This window comes from Schistocerca gregaria, chromosome X (assembly GCF_023897955.1).
Source record: "Schistocerca gregaria isolate iqSchGreg1 chromosome X, iqSchGreg1.2, whole genome shotgun sequence".
Lineage (NCBI taxonomy): Eukaryota > Metazoa > Arthropoda > Insecta > Orthoptera > Acrididae > Schistocerca > Schistocerca gregaria.
The window spans coordinates 180,019,656-180,036,596 of record NC_064931.1 but is presented as its reverse complement, the minus strand read 5'-3'; the positions used below and the strand labels follow the sequence as shown (position 1 = coordinate 180,036,596).

Here is a 16,941-nt window from a genome sequence, read left to right as displayed (position 1 = left end):
TTAAATAGAGCTGTATATAAATACCAGCCCTATTAATATAGCTTCTGTCATATCAAGCTTGAAAGGTGTGTATTCAGAGTTTCAAGGTTGTCAAAATCTGGACCTCGCAGTAAACTCATGAAAGTTACAGATCATCCTTATATCTCACCCAAATGTGATCAGTGAACTCTCCTGAAGCAGTTTCTCTAAGATTCCTTGAAGTTACTATGAAACAGTATAAGAGCTCCGCCTAATAAGGATAAGAGAGAAAAAAATTGCCAGAATGACTGCTGCAGCGCAACACTTGCTTAAATCTGTAGATTCGGTTATTTAAACATTCAAGTCATTGAAATGACCAGATGCAAATGCCGTATGGCTAGGGCCTCACGCCGGGCAGACCGTCCACCTGGTGTAAGTCTTCCTATTTGACGCCACTTCAGCGACTTGCGTGTCGATGCAGATGAAATGATGATGATAAGGACAACACAATACCCAGTGCATGAGCGGAGAAAATCTCCGACCCAGGCGGGAATCGAGCCCGGGCCGTGAGGTATGACATTCCGTCGCGCTGACCACTTTTTTTTCTTTTTTAATCTCATTTTGTTCGTTTCTGTTCGTTGTATTTGCTCAAGGCGGACGTCACAAGACACTCGTTTCAGTTCGTCATTGATCCATTAACACAGTTTTTTTTATTACAGGGCGCAGCTAACCCTCTGACCGAACACGCAGAGTTACCGTGCCGGCATACTGTATATATCAATGATGTTGACCACTCAGCTACCAGGAGCGGACATGACCAGATGAGCGACGAATTTTTAACACAATATCAGTTGATCCTCTGTTTGCTACCCACTGGACTCATCAATTTCTTTCTTCGCATTACAAATATATTTTATTGTTCCAATGCTGTAAGTTATGTATACAATGATGAGCCAAAACAATCTGGTCACCTGTTTAAGAGTGTGCTGATCCACTTTTAGAGCACAATACAGCAGCGATTCTGCGTTGCCTTGATTCGAAAAGCCCTTGGCAGGTTTACGGAGGTATGGGGCTCTAGATGTTTACGAACAGACGACACCGTCCCCATTAATTTTTTCGCCGACGTTCGTTGACGTTCTTCTGCCAAGTTCCCGAGGTTAATGGGAGAGTCTAAGTCGACCCGTCTGCTGTGACCCGTGACGTAACTGTCTTGTGTTGTTTGAAGTCACTGAGATGCAGCGTGTTAGAAATAGATTATGTTTGCAAAGAGCGTGTTGTAGTAAGCGGTGGCGCACTCTTGTGTATGCTTTTTGTACCTAAATTACTTGTGAGTAATGTTACTGCAGTATTGACCTTAGTGCTCCGTGTTACTCGATGCTGTTGTAGTTTGTTTTTTTGCTGCCGTGGCAGTATGTTATTTCAGAGTCGTTAGTTATTCGCTACCGATTTATTTTTGGTTTTGAAATCGTTAGTTCGTCGCATTGTTAATGGCTTGAAAGATTTTTTAGTTTGGTTTGGTACTATTTATGGATGTTACAACAAAGTTTACTAGTCATTGGTTGGTTGTTGCTATGGTTGACAATATGTCTTATACAATTGAAGTTACCCAGTTACATGGCCGCCTGGCGGAATGTTCGAAGTGTCAGCGTTGCGCGGAAATTACAACATTGAGCCAAATCTCTGCTTCTCAAACCAAGTGCATCTGTACGCGATAATGTTTTCACTGGGTTTCAGTAATGGTCTTTTTTTTATGGTGTGTGTGTGTGTGTGTGTGTGTGTGTGTGTGTGTGTGTGTGTGTGTGTGTGTGTGTGGTAGAGGGGGGCAGTGGAGTGCCTGGCAACGTTGCTTTCCTTTGAGCTATATATATCAAACGAAATATTCGATTCCGGATATTTTAGTGTTTTTTTGGTTTGGTTTATTGTCGAGGATTTAAAGTTTATTTTTCGGTATTGTTTTAGAATGATGACATTCTTATTGTATATTTAGCTTGTCTCCGTCCAAGACCCTCTACTTTCCGCCCCATTAGTTTCATTTCATCGCTGAAGTGAAATATTTCGCTTGGTTAAATATCTTTGTTCATAGGTGTATTTAGTGACTTTGTGGTTGCCATACTGAGTACACTGGGAATAGGTGTGGGCGCCACATTGATGTGGTCACGGGTCAAAGCAGACGGGCGGAATCGGACACTTCTGTATTGCCAGTTTCTGTTGTTTCGTTTAGTCTGGAAGTTGACGATTCTCGACAGTCGTTCTTAATATAGATCTATTTTGTACCCTGTCACCTGTGAGTTCAATTTCCTGCAGATGTTTTCAGATGTATTTCAGTTCCAAAGAGCCAATTGGTTTAGTTTTCACTGAGAAGACAAAACTGAGAATTCTTGCAGTTATCGTATCATCATGCATTCTGCGAATATTACCATAAAATATTAATCGTCTCTTTCTGAAAACGCTAGAGATTTTCTCAGTATTCAACATGCTGGCCGGTGTTTGTAGGCGTGGAGCTGGACCGATAGCGTACCGTACCAGGTGTGTTGCATGAGGCTGAAATCATGCGAATTTGGTGACCGAGACATCAAGACGAGTTCACTGCCGTGCTCCTCAATAACTGTAACATGATTCTGGCCTTCTGACACCGACAGATGTTCTGCTAGCAGATGCGATCGCTCTCTGGGAAGACGACAAGTGTGAAGTGATGTGGGTGACCAACAAAAATGTTTACGTAGTTCACAACTGTCATGGTTTCTTTGATTACTACCACAGCTTCCGTCGAAGCCCACTTGACCGTCCCCCATAATATAATCCTACCCCCACCGTCCTGCGTCCGTTACGCGGTGCACGATTCAAGCAGACGTTCGCCTGGATGACGTCTTAACAGGGCACGACCATCGACCTACTGCAACCAGAAACGCGGTTCATGCGACCAGGTTGTTAGTTTTCATTAATTCAATGTTCAGTCGCTATCATCCCGTGCCCACTACAACACGTCTGGATCAGCTGCAGCGGAGTTCCGTGTTCAACAACGTACACTGAGCGTTTTGCGTCGAAAGACCTGTGTACATACCAGCGTAGTACTCTGTCGTCAGACTGCCAAAGATGCCGCCTATCGTACTTTACAGAGCGTACACTGCCAGCCGAAGTGGCCGTGTGGTTCTAGGCGCTGCAGTCGGGAACCGCGAGACCGCTACGGTCGCAGGTTCGAATCCTGCCTCGGGCATGGATGTGTGTGATGTTCTTAGATTAGTTAGGTTTAACTAGTTCTAAGTTCTAGGGGACCTCAGAAGTTGAGTCCCATAGTGCTCAGAGCCATTTTTGAGCGTGCACTCCTCCAATCTCCATGTTCTGTGACGAGGTGTAGATGTCCAACACTTTGCTATCTACTCTGATTTTATCGTCCTTCAACCACTTTCCTAAAGATTTTTTTTCAACTGGAAATGGCGGGTTACTTTCAAATTTCAGCGATACGATAAAACTGATAATTCTTTCGGTTAGCCTATCGTCATTTTGAGAAAGTGATCATAAACTATTAATCGTCTCTTCCTGAAAGTATCAGATTTTTCCAGTGTGCAGATATAACTACTGAGAGTTTTCCCATAAGATTCTACCTGTGCAGATGGGACCAAAACTTGTTCTTCGAATGTATCTTTCTTGCTATTCTGTGTTTTCAACTGGCAAACTATCTCGAATTATCAAGATTTTATAACCGTATAATGCTTTCGGTTTAATTATTATTGTGCAGTATCGTAGTTTTGCGTTACGGTATATTGATTTTTCGTTACATCTGTTTTAGGCTTTTCTCTAGGCCCTTTCTAACGTTTTTGTTTATTTCGCGATTTAAAGCTGAAGACTGGATGATTTCCTCTTGGTAGCTAAATTCAAGTTCCTAATTTTTCTCACCGAATTATTATACATTATCCATCAAGGTACATGGGAGTTACTTCCACGTATTGAGTTTTTAGGCACACGATTCGAAGTCAGTTTTCGGCATTAACTTTATTAATTTTTCCTAGGGAGTGAATAGCATCTTTTCTATTGTTAGAGACAATTGCTGAGTCGTCTGCGTGGGCCAAGCACTCCAAATGAATTTTATTTTGGAGTAGTCGGTGAATAACTATTCCTTTTACTTATTATCCCGGTTTTGATTATTTTCTGTTCAAAAATTTGGGATATTTTGCCTAAGAATTTAACTTTTAACATGGTAAATGTTTGTTTGATCAGTTACGTTGTTTTTATATCTATTCTGAACCCTTGTACGGATTGAACAGTGCCTGTCTGTTTAACGAATCAAATGAATTTTTCTAAGTCAATAAAGATGCTCCACATTTGCCCCCCCCCCCCCCCCCCCTTGCGGATTTGTAAGACGGTCTTGAGACTGGGAATTTGTTCTAAACATAATCTACTTTTCATAAATCCTGCCTGATATTTAGCCTGCCCATTGGGTGGTCTGTTTGTGCCTCTAGTCTCCTGAGCAAGATTTTTGAAAAGATTTTGTAAGTAAATGTTGGGTAGGGCATTGCCACTTTAGTTATTGACGTCTGTTTCATTTCCTTTATTATGTAAACGGAGGATTAGGGAATATTGACAGCCTTCATGGACTTTTTCCCTGAGCCATATATCTGTGAGAATATGTCATTCAACAGTCTTTCTCTGGAACTTAAATTTTGAGTTAAGGTATTATCTGCTCATTTTATTTTAATGTTACCTTATTGTAGTCTAAGGTGTTGATTAATTCAGCATTTATTTCAAGAGGAAAATTTGCAAATTAAATCAAAGAAAAAAGTGCAAAAAGATGTCAGTATTAATAACATGCTATGTAAATCTCTTTTGGCCCACAGCCAATGTCGTGAAACGACGGCGTCCGCACCTTTGCTCGTTGTAGTACTTATACTATAAAATTTGTGATTGTTGGGAGAGGGCCTTTAGAGTACGAGAAGTAAAATAAAACTGTCGTGCTGCCTACAGTCTGTTACACAGATTTCGACGTGACATCACTATGGTGGTTTGTTTGTCAAAGTTGCTGTTTATTTACTCAAGCAGCTTTTCAGTTGGCCTCGCGATGCTGAGCGTATCCCGTTCTAGATCTTTCCACCAAAGAAGCTCAAGTCAACGTGAATCGTACACGGAAACTCTAAGCTGACAACCTAAGGTCCCTAATCGCCAGACTATGTGCAAGTCTACTGAGTTAAATCTTAGACCTCTATACCACATTTTGTATAGTGAAGGCACCAAACAAAGTAGCCACTCCTCCGCGACAATGATTTTATACAGGAGTACTGCAAGCGTCGAGTGCGAGCTGAATAGTCTCCTTTTTCAAGTTCAATAGCCACCATAACAGTACAGAAACTGCATCTGATCGCAGGCTCATCACATTCGTCAGAAATATGCAGTCGAGCATTAACTTTAATGTTCAACGACCAGTAAAAGCACGACTAATGGGATCTAGAAGGACTTTTGTTAGAACGACGTAGTCTAATATTCCCATTGCTTTTCGTCTCAATCCTGTTATCTGTTAACATTTTTCTTTGATGTAGCGTTTTATTGGTTCAAATGGCTCTGAGCACTATGGGACTCAACTGCTTTGGTCATCAGTCCCCTAGAACTTAGAACTACTTAAACCTAACTAACCTAAGGACATCACACACATCCATGCCCGAGGCAGGGTTCGAACCTGCGACCGTAGCAGTCGCACGGTTCCGGACTGCGCGCCTAGAACCGCGAGACCACCGCGGCCGGCTAGCGTTTTATTGACAGTTTAATTTTTACTGCTATGGTTGAAGACGACACGTTGCTCGAGCTAGAGGCAGCCGATTCTATGCCTGTGATGAGAATAGCTTCAATCACCACAGGTTCATCTACGTGGAGGGAAGGGGTCAAATCCTAAACTCTATGCAATACCATATTTTTGGAACGAGTGCTACGACACTAAACCATGTAAGAGTCACATCTGGACGATAAATGTAGCATTCTCTTTGATGTGGCTCGCGAGCTTCAGCTCTGTGCCGGAACTATAGTTTTCCTCTCTCCCTTCGTTTCATTACTATCTTTATCCAAAACACACTCTGTTATAACAGCCAGTACCCTGTAGACTACGCGGCTGGATCCTCATCCACAAATCGAAAGTTGTAAACGGAATAAATGTCGCCACGTGAAATGGTCACATGCGAAGAGAGTAAAGGATCAATTATCGCTAACCTCGCTCACTGAGTTCACAGACTAGTCTTTAGTATTTAGTGTCGTCGAAACATCAATGAATTCACAATGTAGGGCAAGTGAATAAAACCAGCGAAGATTGCGTAGAGAGCTTAATGTATCATTAGCCTAAATGAGAGAGAGAAATCCTTTAACGTTCCACATCTGGACGAATCAAAATTATGTGTGGTCCAGTAGATAACTAAATCTGATAGCACCGCTTATTCTCAAATGAAGAATTGAATTTCGTAGTACATTAAGCTCTTGTCCAAGCTACATATCAGCTGATTCCGCTGCCTGGAATTACTACCCATAAAAATAGTTAGTACGCAAGGCGGTAATTTGGAAGAATGCCTGCAAGCGGTATATATTGAAGGTGGGACTTTCAAGGAGCTCATACATCGATTGTGAGAATCGACACAAAGTACACCGCCGTGAGCGACTTTTCCAATACATGAAACTAATATTTCGTGCTATGTTAATATCAAAATACAACAATAACTGGGACGATATCATATACTTAAATAAACACGGCTTTTACAATGTTGGAGGTATTTTTTATTACTTCTAAAAAGTACAGTGGCATAATTAACTCCGAAAGACGAGCTGACCTGCGTATGTAATAGTCTTCTATACACCATACACACAATGAAGACCACACGGCTGTCGTCCCAAGCAATTACCGTTTCAAATGATCAGTGTTTGAAATGACTTTTTTTAATTAAATCATCGGTCTAGATAGGTGGCTGGGTGAAGGTAAGTGGATCAGGTTTTACTGTGGAGAAGCAGGACTGTAAATATTTCTCGTTTCAGTCGCAGCAATTAAAGCTGTGCTGTTAGGTTCCTGCCTAACTGCATCCTGGAAAACCGTGATATATTGCAGCGACTGAATAAAAATTGATCCACTTACCTTCACCCATCCACCAATCTAGCCGCATGATTAAAACAAACATTTGAAAAACTGATAATTTGAGATGGAGATTATTTGGCAGGCTGTACACAAAATCCACATCGTTCATTTTTTGTCGTTGTAGTTGTCATCGTGCCAACAAAATCTATAGCTGGCTCCGTAACACTCGCACCTTCGATATATACCGCTTGCAAGCGTTCTTCCTAATGGCCCGCAAAGCCGGCGCGTTAAGACAATAGATGCTTTTTTCTGCATAAATGAATTTCAAAGTTCTCCAAATACTACGCATCATTATAAAATGATCAACACTGTCAAACAGTTATGTCATATTTGTCCGAAAGGTTTTTATTAACAAGTAGAAGCGTTTAACATAAAGTAAGCATCAAGTAATCGTTGCCGCCTTAGAGCAGAGCGGAGGCAATGTGAATTTAGATACGTTGAATATGCCAGCTACTCGACATTTCAGGAATTTACACAGTGAAAATGATAAACTGCATTATGAGGGGTCTTCAATAAGTGATCCAACACTTTTTTCTGAATGAATGTTGGTTTTATTCAGGACTCCAATACATCATATCAGTTCCCACTCCTTTGGCTACAAAATCCTGTTTTTTAACACAAGCTCCGTTCGATGCTACGATCTTGCGCCACCATACAGGGGGGCTTGTATTCCCGCAGGTACCAATCTACTGGTGGAGGTCGGAGGCATCGTCTTTTCACATCCGTAACCTCCCCACCATCCACGTACTTTTCCCACAGAGTGCATCCTTCATTGGGCCAAACAGACGGAAGTCGGAACGTGCGCGATACGGGCTGTAAGGTAGATGAGTAAGAACAGTTGGTTGGTTGGTTGGTTTTGGGAACGGGACCAAACAGCGAGGTCATCTGTCCCATCGGATTAGGGAATAATGGGGGAAGGAAGTCGTCTGTGCTGTTTCAAAAGAACCATCCCGCCATTGGCCTGAAGCGATTTAGAGAAATCACGGAGAACCTAAATCAGGATGTCCGGACGCGAGTTTGAACCGTCGTCCTACAGAATGCGAGTCCAGTGTGCTAAAAACTGCGGCACCTCGTTAGGTGGGAAGAACAGTACAGTGAAGTTTTGTGAGCTCTTCTCGGGTGCCCAGACTTGTGTGAGGCTTTGCATTGTCTTGAAGAAGAAGTTCATTTCCATGTTTGTGGCGACGAACACGCTGAATTCCTTTCTTCAATTTATTGAGAGCAGCACATTACACTTCCGAGTTGGTCATTGCAACACGAGCACGACATCAAACAGGATAACCCCTTCTGAGTCCCAGGACACCGTTGGCATGGCTTAACAGGCTGAGGGTGCGGCTTTGAAAGTTTCCTTCGGAGGCGAGATGACGTGGTTCCACTCTATGGATTGCCGTTTTGTTTCTGGTTCACCGAGCGAGGTGGCGCAGTGGTTAGCACACTGGACTCGCATTCCGGAGGACGAAGGTTCAATCCCGTCTCCGGCCATTCTGGTTTATGTTTCCTGTAATTTCCCTAAATTCTTTCAGGCAATTGCCGGGATGGTTCCTTCTAAAGGGCACTGCCGATTTCCTTCCCCATCCTTCCCTAAACCGAGCTTCTGCTCCCTCTCTAATGACCTCATTGTCGACGGGACGTTAAACACTAATCTCCTCCACCTGAGCAGTCTGGTCCCTTGAATCCCCCAAACCAACCAACCAATCCTCCTCCTGTTTCTGGTTCGTGATGAACGCATGTAATCATCGTCTGTGACGACATTCGACAAAAACTGTCATGATCGGCCTTGTAAAGCACAAGCAATTCCGCACAGATGGGAATCGTTGCTCTTTATGGTCTTTCGTTAGGCGGTGATGAATCCAACGGACACACAGTTCTGAGTACCACAACTGGTGGACGAGTATGTCAGCAGTATCAACAGGGACGTCCGGTTGAGCAGCGAGTTGTTATATTGTAATCCGTAAATCACCTCGAATGAAAGTGTATATAGGTGCAGAACTCACAGCAGTCTCCGGCCAGCCGGCCGGCAAGCGGGAGATCGGGTGGTTTGTGCGATATTGCTGCGGTGATGACAGACGCCTCGCTCAACGACTCACTGTGCTTTTGTTCACTGCCAGGTCTCTGTAGACAGTCTGCAAGCGCCTATGAATATCTACTATGCTCTGAGTTTCAGAAACTCAATAACAGTACTCTGCTTGGAACATATCTCTGTTAGACACTATTTGAAGGCTAAGTATGGTGCTGCCACCTATTGGAACTTCATGTAATTCCAGAGTCTAAAGCGAGAATGTTCCACGATGTCTCACTTATAAATTCCACAACTGTCCGAGGGAAAAAAAATGCCGCATTTATTATTGAACGCCCCTCGTATTACGATATTATGTAAAAAAAAACAAAAAAAAACGCGACGTCTCAAGAAATGGTTGTTCTTTTGGACCTACAAAAACGAGAGGTGTATTATGTAAGCTACGCCCACCAGTCGGGACATTATGTTATTTCTAAGGTTTTCCCAGTGTGTGTGATCCTCGAACACCATGCATTCCACCTTGTCTTCCATATACGTCTCCCCTCCCCCATATAGATCCTCTACAACTTGATTCATTTCCCCCATCTGCTCCTTTTCCTCGAACATATCCACATCCTCTACACCTCCCGCCGCCTTGATCCCCCTCATCCCCTGGTTGCTCCTCTCCTCTCCAATTCCCAACGTCTGCCGCGCCTTAACCGTCGTGTCCCCCCTACCCTTCACCTCTACACCCTTCATCTCCTTTCCCAAGGTGGCTTCCGTCAACTCCCCATCCCAGATGACTCCCTCTTTCCCTCCATTTATCCCTCCTATCAGCTCTGATACCACCTCCCCCTCCTTTCTTCTTTTCTTTTCCCAGGCTCCCTCTTCCCCATCTTCCATCCTGTTTTTCCCCCGCCTACCCTCTCTCTGCCATCCTTCTCGCCCCCGAGTCCTTTTTGCCCTCCCCTCCACTGCCTTTCCCACTCCTTCTCGCGTCCGCTCTGCCCCCCCCCCCCTTTTCTATGTCCTCTCTCTCCATCGGCTCCCCCTTTTTTCTTTTCCTCTCCTCCCCCTCTTTTCCCTCTCATCGGTCCGGGTCCTCCCCCTTTGCTCCCTCCATCTGCCAATGTCTCACCTGTATAGTGCTGTTTTAAGTGAGTGTTCGGTGTTGTGCGTCCCCTGTCAGTGTTGTGAACAGCCACCATACTGATTAAAATTCTTCTGGGTATTATGCTGCGTCATTGCTAAAAACTAACAACAATAATAAACTAAAACCGACGTTTTGGCCGAATTGCAACGGCCTTCCTCAGGGCACGGCTGGTATTACATGGAGATAGGAGCTTCTATTTACTACAGACTATCGATGACTGACGTCACTGTTGTGAAACTTTTTAAAAGTTTTACAACAGTGACGTCAGACATCGATAGTCTGCAATAAAAAGAAGCACCTATCCCCATGCAAAACCAGTCTTACCCCGAGGAAGGCCGTTGCAATTCGGCCGAAACGTCAGTTTTAGTTTATTATTGTTGTTAGTTTTTAGCGATGACGCGGCATAATACCCAGAAGAATTTTAATCGCTATGACGCGGGTCGCGGAAGCCTACGTTCTTATATCAGCCACCATACTGTCGCTAGTTGTGTTTTTTATCTCGTGCGAACAGAAACCAGACTGTCACCTTTTTTTTAATTGTGTCTGTCTACTTATTGTGTGTCTTCATCCGCATAGTCACTGCAGTGTTTTTATATTTTAAATTGCACAACTTTCCGCAATTTTGCAGTTTTTTTATAATGTCACCGTTTTATCGCCCTATTTCTTGTTTGTTTTTATTCACATTATGGTTTTTAACTTTTATGTAGGCTGTAGAGCAGCATATTACACTGCTGCCAGTCCGCCCCCCCCCCCACCCCCTCTGGGGAGGGGAAGGGGGAACGAAATGCAATAAACGAAAAAAAAAGTGAGTGATCGGTGGCACTATTTTGGGTGTCCAGTGGGGTCGACATGTCAGTCACAGCTTGTCGCAAACAGTAAGGCTGACAACGAATTCCACTATTTATCAGGCAGCAAAATACGGCTTGCCCGTCAGGCAGGCACGGTTGCGGCGGCGCTACTTACGGCGAACAAGTGGCACGTCGAGATGGAGAGCCCGATGGCGAGCGGCGCAGAGCCCTTGACATCGCTGCGCGCCGCGTCGCACACGCCGTGCACGGTCAGCACCAACACGAACGTGATGAGCGCCTCCACGAACACCGCCTGCGCCAGCGACAGGTACGGGTTCACCATAGTCATCCCCAGCGCCGCTGCCGTCGCCTTCGGCGTCAGAACCTGCAGTACACAAAAAGGGCGTCTCGAGCTGCTACGGCGAAAAAAAGCGAGGCACTCGCATCCATTAGGATATTCGTGATCCATTAACAACACGATGCACAAGCGATGACGCATGCTCTATAACATGCCCTGCTAACTTTGTCTTATTTATTCTATTTTACTGCGTACTCCATAAATTCGTGACAGTGTAGATAGCAAGGATGAAGAATTTCTTTTTTTCCCCTTCATAGGTATTTCAATTCTTCACGAAGGGGTGGGATTGCAGCTGGTGAAATCCGCTCTTCAACCAGAAGTTACATGCATTTAACAGATGGTTAAAATATTTATAAAGATGCCAAAAACACGATTTTTGTAGAAAAAAAACACATTGCTGGACGATATTTACGTTTCTTGTGTAAAAACAAATGACAATAATTAAAGAAGAAAAGGAAACATATAGTTGTAAACATTAATTTTTTTAAAACTTGTTTGAACGAGTTTATGTTACAGTTAAAATACAGGGTGTTACAAAAACGTACGGCCAAACTTTCAGGAAACATTCCTCACACACAAATAAAGAAAAGATGTTATGTGGGCATGTGTCCGGAAACGCTTAATTTCCATGTTGGAGCTCATTTTAGTTTCGTCGTCCACCTACGCTCAATGGAGCACGTTATCACGATTTCATACGCGATACTCTACCTGTGCTGCTAGAACATGTGGCTTTACAAGTACAACACAACATGTGGTTCATGCACGATGGAGCTCCTGCACATTTCAGTAGAAGTGTTCGTACGCTTCTCAACAACAGATTCGGTGACCGATGGATTGGTAGAGGCGGACCAATTCCATGGTCTCCACGCTCTCCTGACGTCAACCCTCTTGACTTTCATTTATGGGGGCATTTGAAAGCTCTTGTCTACGCAACCCCGGTACCAAATATAGAGACTCTTCGTGCTCGTATTGTGGACGGCTGTGATACAATACGCCATTCTCCAGGGCTGCAGCAGCGCATCAGGGATTCCATGTGACGGAGAGTGGATGTATGTATCCTCGCTAACGGAGGACATTTTGAACATTTCCTGTAACAAAGTGTTTGAAGTCATGCTGGTACGTTCTGTTGCTGTGTGTTTCCATTCCATGATAATGTGATTTGAAGAGAAGTAATGCCCGCATCTCGTGGTCGTGCGGTAGCGTTCTCGCTTCCCACGCCCGGGTTCCCGGGTTCGATTCCCGGCGGGGTCAGGGATTTCCTCTGCCGCGTAATGACTGGGTGTTGTGTGAAGTCCTTAGGTTAGTTAGGTTTAAGTAGTTCTAAGTTCTAGGGAACTGATGACCATAGATATTAAGTCCCATTGTGCTCAGAGCCATTTGAACCATTTGAAGAGAAGTAATAAAATGAGCTCTAACAATGAAAGTAAGCGTTCCCGGACACATGTCCACATAACATATTTTCTTTCTCTGTGTGTGAGGAATGTTTCCCGAAAGTTTGGTCGTACCTTTTTGTAACACCCTGTATAGTCACTTACGATAATGTGAATGGTGAAACAATGAAATAGTGGTGCTGGTGATCCACAGAAACGATCATTGTAACGATCATGGTGGAATTACTATGATTATGGGGCCATGTAGAACCAAAGCACCGACTAAAAGTCAACAAGCTGGAGGAAGGGGGAAGGAGAAAATGGAAGGATGGTGTGAAGTGGAATGTTGAGTTTAAACTGGGAAGAGGAAGTATATCTCGTGGTAGATTTCATTGTTGGGGAGTGGGAGTTTGTTGAAATCCCGGCGGGAGAGGATGGATAAGGTACGAAGGTGCATGTAAGATGATAATGTGGACGTATTGTTGCAGCAGGGAGCCTGGTTGGATTGGTGATTAGTGGGTGGGAAATCGGGTGCCAGAACTGGGTTTTGGGAATACTACGAGGGTCAGTCAAACAGTAATGCCTCCTATTTTTTTTCTACGTTTAATTGTCAGGAAATTTAAATGCAATTACATAGGTTGAAAACCACAACATTGAGGATCATTTTGTCATTTTTCAATGTAATCTCCGCCCATCTCTACAGTTTTGGTCCATCTTTGAACAAGGGCATGTATCCCAGCACGGTAAAAATCACAGCTCTGCTTCCTAAGCCATTGACGCACGGATGTTTTGACGGCCTCCTCATCTTCAAAATGAATCCCACGATGAGCTTCTTTTAGTGGCCCGAACAGATGGAAGTCTGATGGTGCCAGGTCAGGGCTGTATGGGGGATGAGGCAAAACTTCCCATCCAATTTTGACAACCTCGTCAGAGGTGTGACGACTGGTGTGTGGTCTTGCATTGTCATGCAAAAGAAGAACATCTGCCATTGATTTTGTTGGGCGAACTCGCTGAAGACGTGCTTTAAGTTTTTTGAGGGTTGTGACGTATTGAACAGAATTTATTGTGCATCCCTGCTCCAAAAAATCAACCAGAATCACACCCTCTGTATCCCAGAAAACTGTTGCCATAACTTTCCCTGCCGATCGCACAGTTTTGAATTTTTTCTTCCTCGGCGAGCTTGTGTGACGCCACTCCATTGACTGCCTCTTTGATTCGGGTTCAAAAAAATGCACCCATGTTTCGTCCCCGGTCACAATTTTTTTCAGAAACTCATCTCCCTCCAAACGGAAGCGCTGCAAGTGTTGGGAGGCTATTGTTTTCCTTGCCTCTTTATTCTGATCGGTTAACATTCTTGGAACCCACCGTGCACAAACTTTTGAGTACCCCAATTGTTTAATAATCGTGATCACACTGCCTTTACTAAGAGAAATAATGCGACACACTTCATCTGCAGTCACCCGACGGTCACCACGAATGATGTCATCAACTTGCTGAATGTTGTGTGGAGTCACTGCACTCACCGGCCTGCCGCTCCGCTTTTCGTCAGTCAACGGTATTTGCCCTTCAGCTTCCTTACAACGACGAACCCATCGTCTAACAGTGCTGACATCCACTGTCACAACACCATACACCTTCTTCAGTCTTTCATGAATGCGTATGGGCGTTTCACCTTCTGCATTCAAGAATTCAATCACACAACGCTGTCTCAAACGAACATCGATGTCGGCCATCTTACAAACTTCTGCTGTGCTGCCACCTGTTGACACAGAAAGTTACTACTGCAGTGGATTGCAGAACAAGGTTTGAGGAATGGCGCCAAATTCAAATTTTTCACTTAACTTAATTTTTTTAAGTAGAAAAAAAATGGGAGGCATTACTTTTTGACCGACCCTCGTATATAAGATCTGACGGTACTCTAGGAAGCGAAGCTGTGGTTAGTGGATGAGTTGGTACAGGATCTGAGTAAGGATGTATAACTTGCCACACATCTGTACATATTATAAAATACGAGGGTTGGAACTTTAATAGTGGCAACTATTTATTTACAGCTCGTACAAAATAGATACGTGTTTCAAAGTTTTACTGACCTTCAAAGTAGTCGCCAGCATTGTGTATAACCCGTTGCCAGCGATGTGGAAGTAGTAGAATATTCTTAGCAGTGCCAGTTGTGTTGACAGTTCGAGCGGCGCGGTCTATTGCCCTACGAATTTGTAGCAGTTCTGAAGTGAATGTCGTGTAGTGTTCCCTTCCGTTTGGAAATCAAGTTTAACTCAAGAGGGCTTAAGTCAGGCGAGTGCAGTAGGTGGAATAGCACTTAGCAGCCCCATCAGTCAAACAAATCACTGACAGGCTTGCACTGTAGTTGTTTGAGCGTTCTCCTGCAAAATGATAGTCAGGTCCTGCAGAAAGTGTCATCACTTCTGTCTCTAAGCTGGTCGTAGGCTGTGTTCAAAAAATGAACTTGTGCTACAGATTAATCTCAGCACACCTACATCGGCACTCATTTTGAAAATGAGGAGGAGATGATGTCAAGTGGCGGATTATGCCCAAACTGTCATGCAGCATATTTTGTAATGTAATATGCATCCCAGTAGTCCATATAGTTGACTCTTTAATGATGCATGAAAACTGCAGAGAATACTCACTACTACCATTGATCGCACAGCTAAATGCTTCTGCTCCCGATTTGCTTCTGCTATGGAGAGGAGGACCTGTTATTTTCTGCAGCCTTGGGTGCTTTCTTTTGCTGGCTCATGACAGGGGACTGAACTTAGAAGAACCAGAGTGTCATAAACTTGATGCCCAAATAACAAAACTCATCTATTGCTTTTAGTGTTTCATTTTCTAATCTCATCCTTTCAGCATCACCTGGTTTACTTCGATGACACCCCATTTCCTTTATTTTACTTTTGTGGATGTTCAGCTTACGACCTCTTTTCAAGACACTATCCTTTCCAGTCAGTTATTCTTCAAAGTCCCATCCTGTCTCTGATAGAATTACAATGTCATCGGCACTCCTCACAGATTTTATTTGTTCTCCCTCCACTTTCATTTCGTTTCTCAGTTTCTCCTTGGTTTCCTTTGCTGCTTGGTCAATATGCAGAATGAATAACATTGGCGATAGGCTACAGCACTGTCTCACTCGCTACTCGGCGACTTCTTCTTTTTCATGCCCTTTGACTTTTATAGCTGCGTTCGTGATTCTGTTCAAGTTTTAAATAACCCTTCGCTGTTTGTATTTTAGCCCTGCTAGACCTAAGTCGAAACAAGGCCCCCGGAGTAGACAACATTCCATTAGAACTACTGACAGCCTTGGGAGAGCCAGCGTTGACAAAACTACCATCTGGTGAGCAAGACGTATGAGACAGGCGAAATACCCTCAGACTTCAAGAAGAATACAATAATTCCAATCCCAAAGAAAGCAGGCGTTGACAGATGTGAAAATTACTGAACTATCAGTTTAATAAGTCACAGCTGCAAAATACTAACGCGAATTCTTTACAGACGAATGGAGAAAGTGGTAGTAGCCGACCTCGGGGAAGATCAGTTTGGATTCCGTAGAAATGTTGGAATACGTGAGGCAATACTGACCCTACGACTTATCTTAGAAGATAGATTAAGGAAAAGCAAAACCTACGTTTCCAGCATTTGTAGACTTAGAGAAAGCTTTTGACAATCTTGACTGGAATACTCTCTTTCAAATTCTGAAGGTGGCAGGGGTAAAACACAGGGAGCGGAAGGCTATTTACAATTTGTGCAGGAACCAAATGGCAGTTATAAGAGTCGAAGGGCCTGAAAGGGAAGCAGTGGTTGGGAAGGGAGTGAGACGGTGGTAGCCTATCCCCAATGTTATTCAATCTGTATATTGAGCAAGCAGTAAAGGAAACAAAAGAAAGGTCGTCCGGAGTGGCCGTGCGGTCTAGGCGCTACAGTCTGGAGCCGAGCGACCGCTACAGTCGCAGGTTGATGTCCTTAGGGTAGTTAGGTTTAATTAGTTCTAAATTCTAGGCGACTGATGACCTCAGAAGTTAAGTCGCATAGTGCTCAGAGCCAAACAGAAGAAAACTTCGGAGTAGGAATTAAAATCCATGGAGAAGAAATAAAAACTTTGAGGTTCGCCGATGACATTGTAATTCTATCAGAGACAGCAAGGACTTGGAAGAGCAGCTGAACGGAATGGATAGTGTCTTGAAAGGAGGATATAAGATGAACATCAACA

The 16,941-nt window shown here is 43.7% G+C and overlaps 1 protein-coding gene across 1 annotated transcript in view; it reads right to left on the bottom strand.

Annotated features, from left to right (window-relative positions):
- The window catches only part of LOC126298506 (aquaporin AQPAn.G), a 175,693-nt gene that overhangs the window by 34,468 nt on the left and 124,284 nt on the right, over positions 1 to 16,941 (bottom strand). Inside the window, exon 4 of the mRNA XM_049989842.1 lies at positions 11,167 to 11,376. Within this exon, the coding sequence (XP_049845799.1) occupies positions 11,167 to 11,376 (210 nt within the window). The remainder of the gene's footprint in view (positions 1 to 11,166; positions 11,377 to 16,941) is intronic.